At 34.2% G+C, this 12,554-nt stretch overlaps 1 protein-coding gene and 1 pseudogene across 1 annotated transcript; one reads left to right on the top strand and one right to left on the bottom strand.

Annotated features, from left to right (window-relative positions):
* The first annotated feature begins 4,089 nt into the window (after positions 1 to 4,089).
* On the top strand, positions 4,090 to 5,034 carry LOC482215 (olfactory receptor 2T33). The gene has a single exon (XM_038557527.1). The coding sequence runs from the start codon at positions 4,090 to 4,092 to the stop codon at positions 5,032 to 5,034; it is 945 nt and encodes a 314-aa protein (XP_038413455.1).
* OR2AJ8P (olfactory receptor family 2 subfamily AJ member 8, pseudogene) lies at positions 9,570 to 10,233 on the bottom strand (annotated as a pseudogene).

Here is a 12,554-nt window from a genome sequence, read left to right as displayed (position 1 = left end):
TCTGTCTCACATTTAGGTCTTTCATCCATTTTGAGTTTAAATTTATGTATGGGTTAAGAAAATGATCCAGTTTCATTCTTCTACATCTAGCTGTCCAATTTTCCCAACACCACTTGATGAGACTTTTTTTCCCAATTGGATATTACCTCCTGCTTTGGCAAATAGTAGTTGTGAGGGTCTATTTCTGGATTCTCATATCATACTGTCTTGATGATTATAGCTTTAGAATACAGCTTGATGTCTGGCATTGTGATGCCACTAACATTGGTTTTCTTGTTCAACATTCTTTTAGCTATTCAGTGTCTTTTCTGGTTCCATACAAATTTTCAGATTATTTGTTTCAACTCTGTGTAAGTGTCACAATTATTTTAATTGTAATTGCATTGAATATGTTTGCTTTGGGTAATATAGACATTTTAACAATATCTACTCCTCCAATCTACCAGTATGGAATGTTTTTCTATTTCTTTATGTCTTCCTCAATTTCTTTAATATCTACTCCTCCAATCTATCAGTATGGAATGTTTTTCTATTTCTTTATGTCTTCCTCAATTTCTTTAATAAATATTGTGTATTTTTTAGAGTACAGGTCCTTTACCTCTTTGGTTTGGCTTATTCCTAGAGTACTATGTTTTTTGGTGCCATTGTAAATGGGATCAATTCTTTAATTTCTCTTTCTTCTGTTTCATTGTTAGTGTATAGAAATGTAACTGATTTCCATGCATTGATTTTATATCCTGCCATTTTGCTGCATTCCTGTATAAATTCTATCAATCTTGGGCTGGAATCTTTTGGGTTTTAGACATAAAGTATTATGTCATCTGTAAAGAGTGACAGTTTTATTTCTTCTTTGCCAATTTGAATGTTGTTTATTTCTTTTTGTTGACTGGTTGCTGAGGGTAGGACTTCTAGTACTATGTTGAACAATGGTGGTGATAGTGGTTATCACTGTCATGTTCCTGACCTTAAGTTAAGATTTCAGTTTTTCCCCATTGATAATGATAGTTGCTGTGGGCTTTTTATACATAGCTTTTATGATAATGAGGTATGTTTCCTCTATCCCTATACTGTTGACAGTTTTAATCAAGAAAGTATGCTGTAGTTTGTCAATTACTGTTTCTGCATCCATCCTATGGTTCTTCTTCAATTACTGTTTCTGCATCCATCCTATGGTTCTTGCCCTTTTTTTATAAATGTGATGTTGAACATTCTCTGAACATAAGATATTCACAATGAATTTACAGAAGTAATCCAAAAGTTTAAGTTAATTTAACTTAATTTCTTCCATTACTCAAGAAACTCTTTTAACTTAAACTTTTGGATTACTTAAACTTAATTTCTTCCATTACGCAAGAAACCCTTTTAACTTTAACTTTTGGATTACTTAAACTTAACTTCTTCCATTACGCAAGAATCTCTTTTAACTTAAACTTTTGGATTACTTCTGTAAATTCACTGTGAATATCTTATGTTCAGAGAAATCATGACCAACACTAAGGAAATACAAACAATTATAAGAACATATTATAAGACAATAAGGAAATACAAACAATTGTAAGAACATATTATGAGCAACTATATGCTAACAAATTAGGCAATCTGGAAGAAAAAATGCTTTCCTATAAACATACAAACTACTCAGCCATTAGAAACGACAAATACCCACCATTTGCTTCAACGTGGATGGAACTGGAGGGTATTATGCTGAGTGAAATAAGTCAATCGGAGAAGGACAAACATTTCATGGTCTCATTCATTTGGGGATGTGGAAAATAGTGAAAAGGAATAAAGGGGAAAGGAGAAAAAATAAGTGGGAAATATCAGAAAGGGAGACAGAACATGAAAGACTCCTAACTCTGGGAAACAAACTAGGGGTGGTAGAAAGGGAGGTGGGCGGGGTGTGGGGGTGATTGGGTGATGGGCACTGAGGGGGGCCCTTGATGGGATGAGCACTGGGTATTATTCTATATGTTGGCAAATTGAACACCAATAAAAAATAAACTAAAAAAAGACCACAATGAGATACCACCTCACACCAGTGAGAATGGTGAAAATTAACAATACAAAAAAAATAAGTTTCTTCTCAGCATCATTAATAAACTTGAAATTTAAAAGAAAATTAATTTTCTTAAAATTAATTAAATTAAATTAATCCCTTTTTTGTGATTGGCTATAATTATCACACCTAAAAATAACTAAGACTGTCACATGGAAAAACTGGAAACAAAAATCAACAGTTTTTGAGAATGAAATAGACATTCTCTTATCTAAGAGATGAAAAATACTACATTTAGATTATTTACTACAGAAATTCCTGCCATTTGCATGAGGCCATAAATACATATGTATATACATATGTGTATATATATATGCCATATATATATAATTGAAATAAATCATGAGACTGATAACTCTTATTTTCTTATTTATAACTATTTTGATGCAGAGAAATTCTATATTATTTAATTATATAATTGATATTTCTCATATATGTTAGATACTTAAAACAATGCTAATATTTACAAAAGATATTGATCATTTAAAAATTTTGCACTGCTAACCAATTAATTTACATGGAACTAAATAAAGATTTGTTATCCTATAGATTATGAATAAATCCCAAAACCAAACATCTTGATAATCATTAATCTATTGATTGCTGTCTTTGAAAGAGTTAATTTGTAAGGAAGAGACAAATGTCACAAAAATAAAAAAAAAGAAGAGAAAGTAATTTGCATATGCATCTAATTCTACTACCATAGACACTTACTGATAATAAAAATAAGTTTGCAGTTTTAGAAAGATGATAATTGAACCCTGAAAATCAAGGAGATGCTTCCTATTTTATTCACAGCTAATGCTGTACTTCTGAGTAATTTGGGGCATAAATTTATTTGAGCATGTTTTACTTAACCAGTTATATAATTAACTAACTAAACAGTTAATTAAAATGTAATAAACTTGCCAATTAATAATTTAATCAATTAATAAATTAATCTATCTCCTATCTTTAAGGATGTGTGGCTACTAGTAACAAAGTGTTTAAGTCTACAAGTTAAAATATTTTTCTTATACTCCTTAGGGTTATATTCATTTATGAAATTGAGTTTTTAGGGCAGCCTGGGTGGCTCAGCAGTTTAGCGCTGCCTTCAGCCTGGGGCCTGATCCTGGAGACCTGGGATCGAGTCCCACAACAGGGTCCCTGCATGGAGCCTGCTTTTCCCTCTGCCTGTGTCTCTGCCTCTGTGTGTGTGTGTCTCATGAATAAATAAATAAATTCTTAAAAAAAAGAAACAATTTTTATAATGAACACATTTAGTTAAATTCAGCATTTTGCAGGTACATATCATTTATAAAATTAACTGTTGTGAGATTTCTAAACTGAGACAAATTCTCTATAATCATGAGTACACACCATGATAACATGGCCAATATGGTGTTAGGTACTCTGGAGCAGTATCTGTGGTAGCTGGGGCCTGGTGTATTGAACCATGTGCTGCACACACATGTAAAATAGAGAAACACAGCCTTTTTTGTTTCCCTCACCTGCAAACTGAGTTATGGTAGTTTTACGTATAATGTTGGGCATTTTTTTAAATTAAACCAATTCTTCATGGCATTGAAGGAAATCTTGAGAAACTAATTTAAGCATATGAGAAACATAAAAAAGTTATAGTTAGGAGCTATATCACATCAATATCAATTAAATGCATGATTATGAGGTTCTGAAGACAGAAGTACATACACTTTAGAAAACTGGGATTATATAATATTTCCTAACACCATGACTAAATTATGCATGGCATACTAACAAGATACATAGAAATAAAAGAAATGTGTATGGCAATACACACTTGTTATATGACTTTCTGTGGATTAAAAAATACTGTGTAATAACAACAGGGGTGTGTGATAGGATGCTAAAGCAAACGTCTTGTTGGGAAATGAAAGATTAAAGACATAATTACTCTCCCAAGTCTCATTTTGTTTTCTCTCATTTGATCACCTCTTCTTAAGTAAATAACTAACCTTCTTTCAAGCAGCTCTCATTTCCTTATCGTTCTTTTTCTTTCAGGCGTGACAGGAACAATGGAAAATGCAAATGACACTACTGAGATAAACTTTATTCTTCTAGGGCTCTTTAAACACACTCCAATCCATTTGTTCCTCTTTTCCATGGTGCTCATGTTCTTCCTCACCTCTCTGATGGGCAATGCCCTCATGATCATGCTCATCTATGAGGACCCCCGGCTGCACACGCCCATGTTCTTCTTGCTCAGCCAGCTTTCTGTCATGGACATGATGCTGGTCTCCACCATAGTCCCCAAAATGGCAGCCAACTACCTGATGGGCACCGGGTCCATCTCTCCTGCTGGCTGTGGAGCCCAGATCTTCCTGTTTCTCACACTGGGAGGGGGTGAGTGCTTTCTCTTAGCAGCCATGGCCTATGATCGCTATGTGGCCATATGTCATCCCCTGCGCTACCACATCCTCATGAATCAGAAGCTCTGCTTGCACATGACCGCAGGTTCCTGGATTCTGGGAGGAGTAGATGGACTGATGCAGGCTGGTGTCACTCTGAGCTTCGCTTACTGCCATTCTCGGGAAATAAACCACTTCTTTTGTGAGGCACCCACACTTGTGCGCCTTGCCTGTGCTGACACTATGTTTTTTGAGTTGTTCATGTATGTATGCTGTGTTCTGATGCTCTTGATCCCACTGTCTCTTATTCTGGCCTCCTACAGTCTCATCCTTGCTGCTGTACTCCGCATGCAGTCCACAGCAGCCCAAAAGAAAGCCTTTGCCACTTGCTCCTCTCACCTGGCTGTTGTGGGGCTTTTCTATGGTGCCATAATATTCATCTACATGCGGCCCAAATCCTACCATTCAGTGGCCTATGACAAGGTGATCTCTGCTTTTTATACCATCTTCACACCTGTGTTGAATCCCCTTATATACAGTGTGAGGAATAAAGAAGTCAAGGGGGCTTTGAGAAAGTGGCTGGAGAAACATTTTCTGGGACAACTACAGTGAGAATAATTTGATAAACTGGCAGAAGCCAAACTGGATCCAGATTATAAAATTTGTGTTCTATCAATATATTTTGCTCTCACTTGGTCAGTTCACACTTTTTTAAAGATTTTATTTATTTATTCATTCATGAAAGACACAGAGAGAGAGAGAGAGAGAGGCAGAGACACAGGCAGAGAGAGAAGCAGGCTTCATACCGGGAACCTGATGTGGGACTCGATTCCAGGTCTCCAGGATCACACCCTGGGACAAAAGCGGGCACTAAACTGCTGAGCCACCCAGGGACCCCCAGTTCACACTGTTTTATAAAACAACTATTTCTTTTATATTTGGTAAATTAAAATTTACATTTGTCATGCTTGCATACATCATTATAATATTTGTTCTGGACTTTGGACCTCAGCAGTAAGAGTGAATGATTGAGGCACTGTAAGCAAAAGATATGCTAGACATTGATAAAAGCAATTTTCAACTTTTAATGTCTATGGGCCCTCCTCATGGGCTTGCAAAGAAGTGAAACTTTGGGCAGACTGGCTGGCTCAGCAGTTTAGTGCGGCCTTCAGCCCAGGGCCTGATCCTGGAGACCCGGGATGGAGTCCCACATCAGGCTCCCTGCATAGAGCCTGCTTCTTCCTCTGCCTGTGTCTCTGCCTCTCTCTCTCTCTCTCTCTCTCTCTCTCTCTCTCTCCCTCTCTCTGTCTCTCGTGAATAAATAAATAAAATCTTTAAAAAAATTAAAAAAATAGAAGTGAAACTTTAACCATTACCAGAGTCAGCAAAACCACACAACAGGGATTCAATTTCTGCCCTGGGCACAGATTGTACATCCAATTCACTTATAAATAACCTAAAAGGGACCAGTTCAAGTATAAAACCAAAAACAGGACCTCCCTGAGACTGAAGCCACACAGTTCTGCTGATTAACTAAATCCTAAGGTTACAGTCCTAAAATAAGATAAGGTATATAACTTTCTGAAATGTCTTTCATCTAATGATTTCTAACATTTAATGTTTTATGTCCTTAGTGAAGACTGTGTATCCCAGGCAACTCTGATAACTTGAGCTGGGAAAAATAAAAGCAAAACCAAAAACAGAACAAACAACAAACAAAAAGTTCTTTCTTTAAGAGGTTCTAAAAGATTTGTTCATTTTGTGCCAACAACATCAACAATGTGTGTGTGTATAACTTTCAGGATGAATTATTTAAAGAGTGATTAATTAATCTGTAAAAAAGCAATGCATATACTAGGTTCATATAATTTTATAAAATAAATTTCAAAGAAACAGTTAAATGAATATGGAACAAAACACATAAAGATCTTATAGAAAATATTATCAAATTTTTTTCTAGAAGATCATTTTCTGTGGGTATATGTGAGTTAAAAAATCATTATATACAAGGTAAGTAGGTTGAACTGTGTACATTTAAATGCTATTTATATGTAGTAATCACTGGTTGGCTCAGTCAGTAGAACATTCAACTCTTGATCTCAAGGTCATGAGTTCAAGACCCATGTGGGGCATAGATCTTAAAAAAATTACAGTAATCATGAATAATTGAAAGGAACATCTCTATCTGAAAAAAAATAATTAAAATAATTCACACATGGTAGAATTAAACACATAAATCAACATAGACAATAGCTTTATTCATCAGAGTAAGAACAAAAATCCCCTTTTTTCCACATATTAAATATATATTTTCTATATATATTTATATATAACATATAAAAATAAAAAATATATATTTATAAATATAAATATATAAATATAAATATATAAATAAAAATAAAAGTAAATATCTTTGATCACAAGGAAAATCTTAGGGCTAAAGGTCTCACCTTCTTTTAGGGTTAACTAAGGAAATACATCTAATGGTCTGGGAGAAGATTTATACTCTTTCTGCAACTTTTGAGTTGTAAGTTTTAGGGTACTAAATTTTACAAAGCAAAACAACACAAAAAAACAAAACAACAACCAAAAAATAAGGACCTATAGCCTACAACTTTTGGTTTTAAGGAAATACCACTTTAAAAATGAAGAAAATCAAATTAAAATAATCTCTTGTCAAAATTCCAAAACTCTGAATTTTAACATCTGAATGAACTACTGAGTCTAATTTATATAACTATCTCACATCATCTCAAAGAAAAGAACAAATCTACATATACCCAAGGATTAGGAAAAAATGCTGTTCAGTAGCTTGGATAACTATGAGATTTTGTTCCCAATAAAATTGCAGGTCTTGGAAGCTGAAATGTAAGAATGAAAATTTGCATTCAATCATCATTCTTTCAATTAAATTTAATGAATTAAATTACTGAAGAATAAATGCCAAATATGATATCACATATGTCTCAAACATAATTCATTCTAAATTGATACAATGTAAAAATAGGCATTATGTAGAATTATATGCTTTAGGCTTCAGTTATTTGAAAATTATTTATGGGAGTGTATTTGAGTAATCCAAATATTAGAATATGAGTTCATCAAACAATTTATGCTGATAAATGGTTAGAGATGTATATATAATTTATATTTATACATATTAGTATTTGGTATTAGTATGTGTAATTTTACATATGTATATATTTAAATAATATGTATGTATATAAGTTATCTTGGAGATGAGTCTACAGATTCACTTGAGTTGTCCCAACTAACACAAAAATGAAGTGTCTATCAAACTTTGCCTAAACAAGTTTTATGAGCAAAATAAATTAGTATTATTATTTTAAACCACTAACGTTTGCATTAGCTTGCTATACCACAATATTAACTACAATATATTTCAATTCCTGGAAGAAACTAATACTAAAATCATGCCTTGTTTTCATAGGATCAGGTGGTAGTCAGAATACAAAAATAAATCAAAAGCAAAACAAAATAAATCTCAAAGAAAATGTTAGCAGAAAATTAAGGGCCTTGAGAAGACAGTTGCTGAAACTAATATAATGCTAAATGTGCATTATACTTAAACTAAAAAATGAATAAAAACATCTCTCATCATTAGGGAGATGCAAATGAAAATTACAATGAGATATTACCTCACATCTATCATAATGACTAAAGTAAAAAACACAAGAAGTAACAATTTTTGGCAAGACTATGGAGGAAAAGAATCCCTCCTGCAGTATTGGTGAGATGCAAACTAGTGCAGTCACTCTGGGAAACAACATGGAGGTTCATCAGAAATTTTAAAATAGAACTACTCTATGATCAATTGCACTACTAGGCATTTACCCAAATTTTATAAAAATACTAATGCAAAAGGATACATGCACCGGTGTATTTACAGCATCATTATGTATAATTTTCAAGATATGGAAGCAGCCCCAAATGCCCATCAATTGATGAATGGATAAATAAATGGCATAGATGATAGATGATAGATAGATAGATAGATAGATCTTAATATATATTAAGATATATATGATATATAATATATAATATATCTATATATAGATCTATATATAGATCTTAATATATATGATATATATATTACATCACATATTATATTATATATAATATGATTATTATTAATTAATATATAATTATATATGGTATTATAATTATATATTTATTTAATGTTGTATTATATATTATATATAATATATATCATAATATATATTAAGATCTATAGATAGATAGATAGATATAAAAGAATGGCAAAGGATACAAACGTAGTTATTTGAGAGGGCACACATATCCCAGTGTTTACAGCAGCGATATCCACAATAGTCAAAATATGGAAAGAGGCAGATGTACAAGGACAGATGAATGGATAAAGAATAGTCATTACTCAGCCATCAAAAGGAATGAAATCTTTCCATTTGCAATGATGTGGATAAAACTAGAAGGCATTATGCTAAGCAAAATAAATCTAAAATGTTAAGCAAAAAAGAAAAAATATATATATATACATAAATTCTTTTTAAAAAGATTTTACTTATTTATTCATGAGAGAAAGAGAGAGAGTGTGAAAGAGAGTCAGAGACATAGGCAGAGGGAAAAGCAGGCTCATGCAGGGAGCCTGATGTGGGATTTGATCCCAGGACTCCAGGATCATACCATGCACCAAAGGCAAGTGCTAAACTGCTGAGCCACCCAGGCATCCCAAAAATAGACACTTAACTCTGGGAAACAAACTGAGGGTTGCTCGAGGGGAGTTGGGTGGGAGGATATGGTATACTGGGTGATGGACATTAAGGAAGGCACTTAATGGAATGAACACTAGGTGTTATATGCAACTGATTAATCACTAAACTCTATCCCTGAAACTAATAATACACTATATGTTAATTTATTTAAAATAATTTTTAAAAGAATGAAATATTGCTATTTGTAACAAATAGATGGAGCTAAAGAGTATAATACTAACCCAATTAGGTTCGAGAAAGATAAATATCATACAATTGCACTTATATATGGAATTTAAGAAACAACAAAAATATGCACAAAGGGAAAAAATAAAAGAAAGTGAGAGCAAAAGAGAGAGAAAGAAACAGACTTAATTATAGAAAACAAACTGATGGCTACCAGAGGGAGATTAGGGAGGCAGGAAAAAAGAGAAAAATTATGCCACTTACATAAGCTTCTCGTCCATAGGGTGTTGTGTCCACACAGGACAACTTCAACATGGCAGGGACTTCACAGAAAAAGTGATCAATGGCTCTCGAACCACAGAAGGGAAAGTACAGGGCATAAGCTGTGTGGGCTATGGAGTTGATGGTCCCAACAAGCCAGGACCCTGCAGCCATGAGATTGCGGACATAGTCATTCATAAGTATGGGATAGAAGTATGGGATAGTGCAGTGCATGACAGATGGCTACATAGCGATCATAAGACATTGCCGCCAGGAGGAGGCACTCACCATCCAGGAGGAGGGATAGAAATATCTGGAAGCCACAACCTGCAAATGAAATAGTTCTGCCTGAGAGAAAGTTGGTGATCATTTTGGGAACAATGTTGGAAATATGCAAGATGTCCATGAAAGAGAGGTGGCTGAGCAGGAAATACATTGGAGTATGGAGTCTCGAGTCCCTGAGGATAAGGAGGATCATGATTGTGTTTTCTGTTAAAGACACCATAAAAATGATGAATATAAAGGGGAAGAAAATTTGGCTTGTATGGGAAGAAGCAAAGAGTCCTAAGAGAATGAAGTCACTGGTAAAAATGTGATTCTCATGTCCCATCATGAACTCCATTTTTTTCCCTAAAATGAAAAAAAAAAAAGCAATAATATAACTCTCAAACACATTTACATTGAGAAATGTATTAAAATGGGAGGGATGCATATTTTACAATTATACTCAATAAGATTTCAACCAGCTTAAGAAGTGTTCTTGTTTTATAATGTGGCCATTTATTTGTTTGAATCAAATGATGACATTCGTTCTATTGAATAAGCTGTTAACGCCCTGTAGTCTCACAGTCTTAATTCCATAATCTTGAATCAAGTTCAGTCTTTTGTCAAATGTCATTTTTTAAGTGATACCTACGCCAGCATTGTCTACTGAAAATTTTAATATCCCCCCACACCTCAGCTTGCCTATTTCTCCTCTTACTATGCTGCCCTTTGATTTATTTTGCAAATTTTTCACCTTTTACATATTAAATAAAATTATGAGCTTTACTTATTGTTTATTGCCATTCTAACTGACCAATGGAAATCCTTTCTAACAGAAACTTTATTTTCAACTCTGTACATTCTGAATGGTTAAAACAATGCCTGGAACATAGTATTTCCTCAAAAATATATATTAAATACATGAATGAGTGAATAGAATATGGAACTCAATTTTCTGTCTCACTTGTTATTTGGATAAAGCTTAAAGAATGTGAAATGGATTATTTCTAAATCATTATAAAATAAAACTGATATGCTATAAAAACTAGTTTAATCTGTATTTGTAATTTGAAATATAAGTATTTAAATGTAAAAAATATTCAGTTAAGAATATACTTTAACTTGGCCAATTTTATTAACTTCTAGAAATTGAGTTATAGTTCTTTAATTTTTTTTTCCTAATCACAAATAAATTTTATTTTATTTTATTTTTTATAGTAAATTTATTTTTTATTGGTGTTCAATTTACCAACGTACAGAATAACACCCAGTGCTCATCCCGTCAAGGGCCCCCCTCAGTGCCTGTCACCAATTCACCCCCAACTGCCGCCCTCCTCCCCTTCCACCACCCCTAGTTCGTTTCTCAAAGTTAGGAGTCTTTATGTTTTGTCTCCTTTCTGATATTTCCCACACACTTATTCTCCCTTCCCTTATATTCCCTTTCACTATTATTTATATTCCCCAAATGAATGAGGACATATAATGTTTGTCCTTCTAAAATTGACTTACTTCATTCAGCATAATACCTTCCAGTTCCATACACGTTGAAGCACATGGTGGGTAGTTGTCATTTCTAATGGCTGAGTAATATTCCATTGTATACATAAACCACATCTTCTTTATCCATACATCTTTCGATGGACACTGAGGCTCCCTCCATAATTTGGTTATTGTGGACGTTGCTGCTATAAACATTGGGGTGCAGGCGTCCCGGCGTTTCATTGCATCTGTATCTTTGGGGTAAATCCCCAAGAGTGCAATTGCTGGGTCATAGGTAAGGTCTATTTTAAACTCTTTGAGGAACCTCCACACAGTTTTCCAGAGTGGCTGCACCAGATCACATTCCCACCAACAGTGTAAGAGGGTTCCCTTTTCTCCACATCCTCTCCAAATTTGTGATTTCCTGCCTTGTTAATTTTCCCCATTCTCACTGGTGTGAGGTGGTATCTCATTGTGGTTTTGATTTGTATTTCCCTGATGGCAAGTGATGCAGAGCATTTTCTCATATGCATGTTGGCCATGTCTATGTCTTCCTCTGTGAGATTTCTGCTCATGTCTTTTGCCCATTTCATGATTGGATTGTTTGTTTCTTTGGTGTTGAGTTTAATAAGTTCTTTATAGATCTTGGAAACTAGCCCTTTATCTGATAGGTCATTTGCAAATATCTTCTCCCATTATGAAGGTTGTCTTTTAGTTTTGTTGACTGTACCCTTTGCTGTGCAAAGCTTCTTATCTTGATGAAGTCCCAATAGTTCATTTTTGCTTTGGTTTCTTTTGCCTTCGTGGATGTATCTTGCAAGAAGTTACTGCGGCCGAGTCAAAAGGGTGTTGCCTGTGTTCTCCTCTAGGATTTCGATGGAATCTTGTCTCACATTTAGATCTTTCATCCATTTTGAGTTTATCTTTGTGTATGGTGAAAGAGAGTGGTCTAGTTTCATTCCTCTGCATGTGGATGTCCAATTATCCCAGCACCATGTATTGAAGAGACTGTCTTTATTCCAGTGGATACTCTTTCCTCTGTCGAATATTACTTTACCATAAAGTTCAGGGTCCAGTTCTGGGTTCTCTATTCTGTTCCATTGATCTATGTGTCTGTTTTTGTGCCAGGACCACACCGACTTGATGACCACAGCTTTGTAGTACAACCTGAAATCTGGCATTGTGATGCCC

Source organism: Canis lupus, chromosome 14 (assembly GCF_011100685.1).
Source record: "Canis lupus familiaris isolate Mischka breed German Shepherd chromosome 14, alternate assembly UU_Cfam_GSD_1.0, whole genome shotgun sequence".
NCBI lineage: Eukaryota > Metazoa > Chordata > Mammalia > Carnivora > Canidae > Canis > Canis lupus.
The sequence above is the reverse complement of the archived record's forward strand: the minus strand, read 5'-3'. Positions and strand labels throughout refer to the sequence as shown.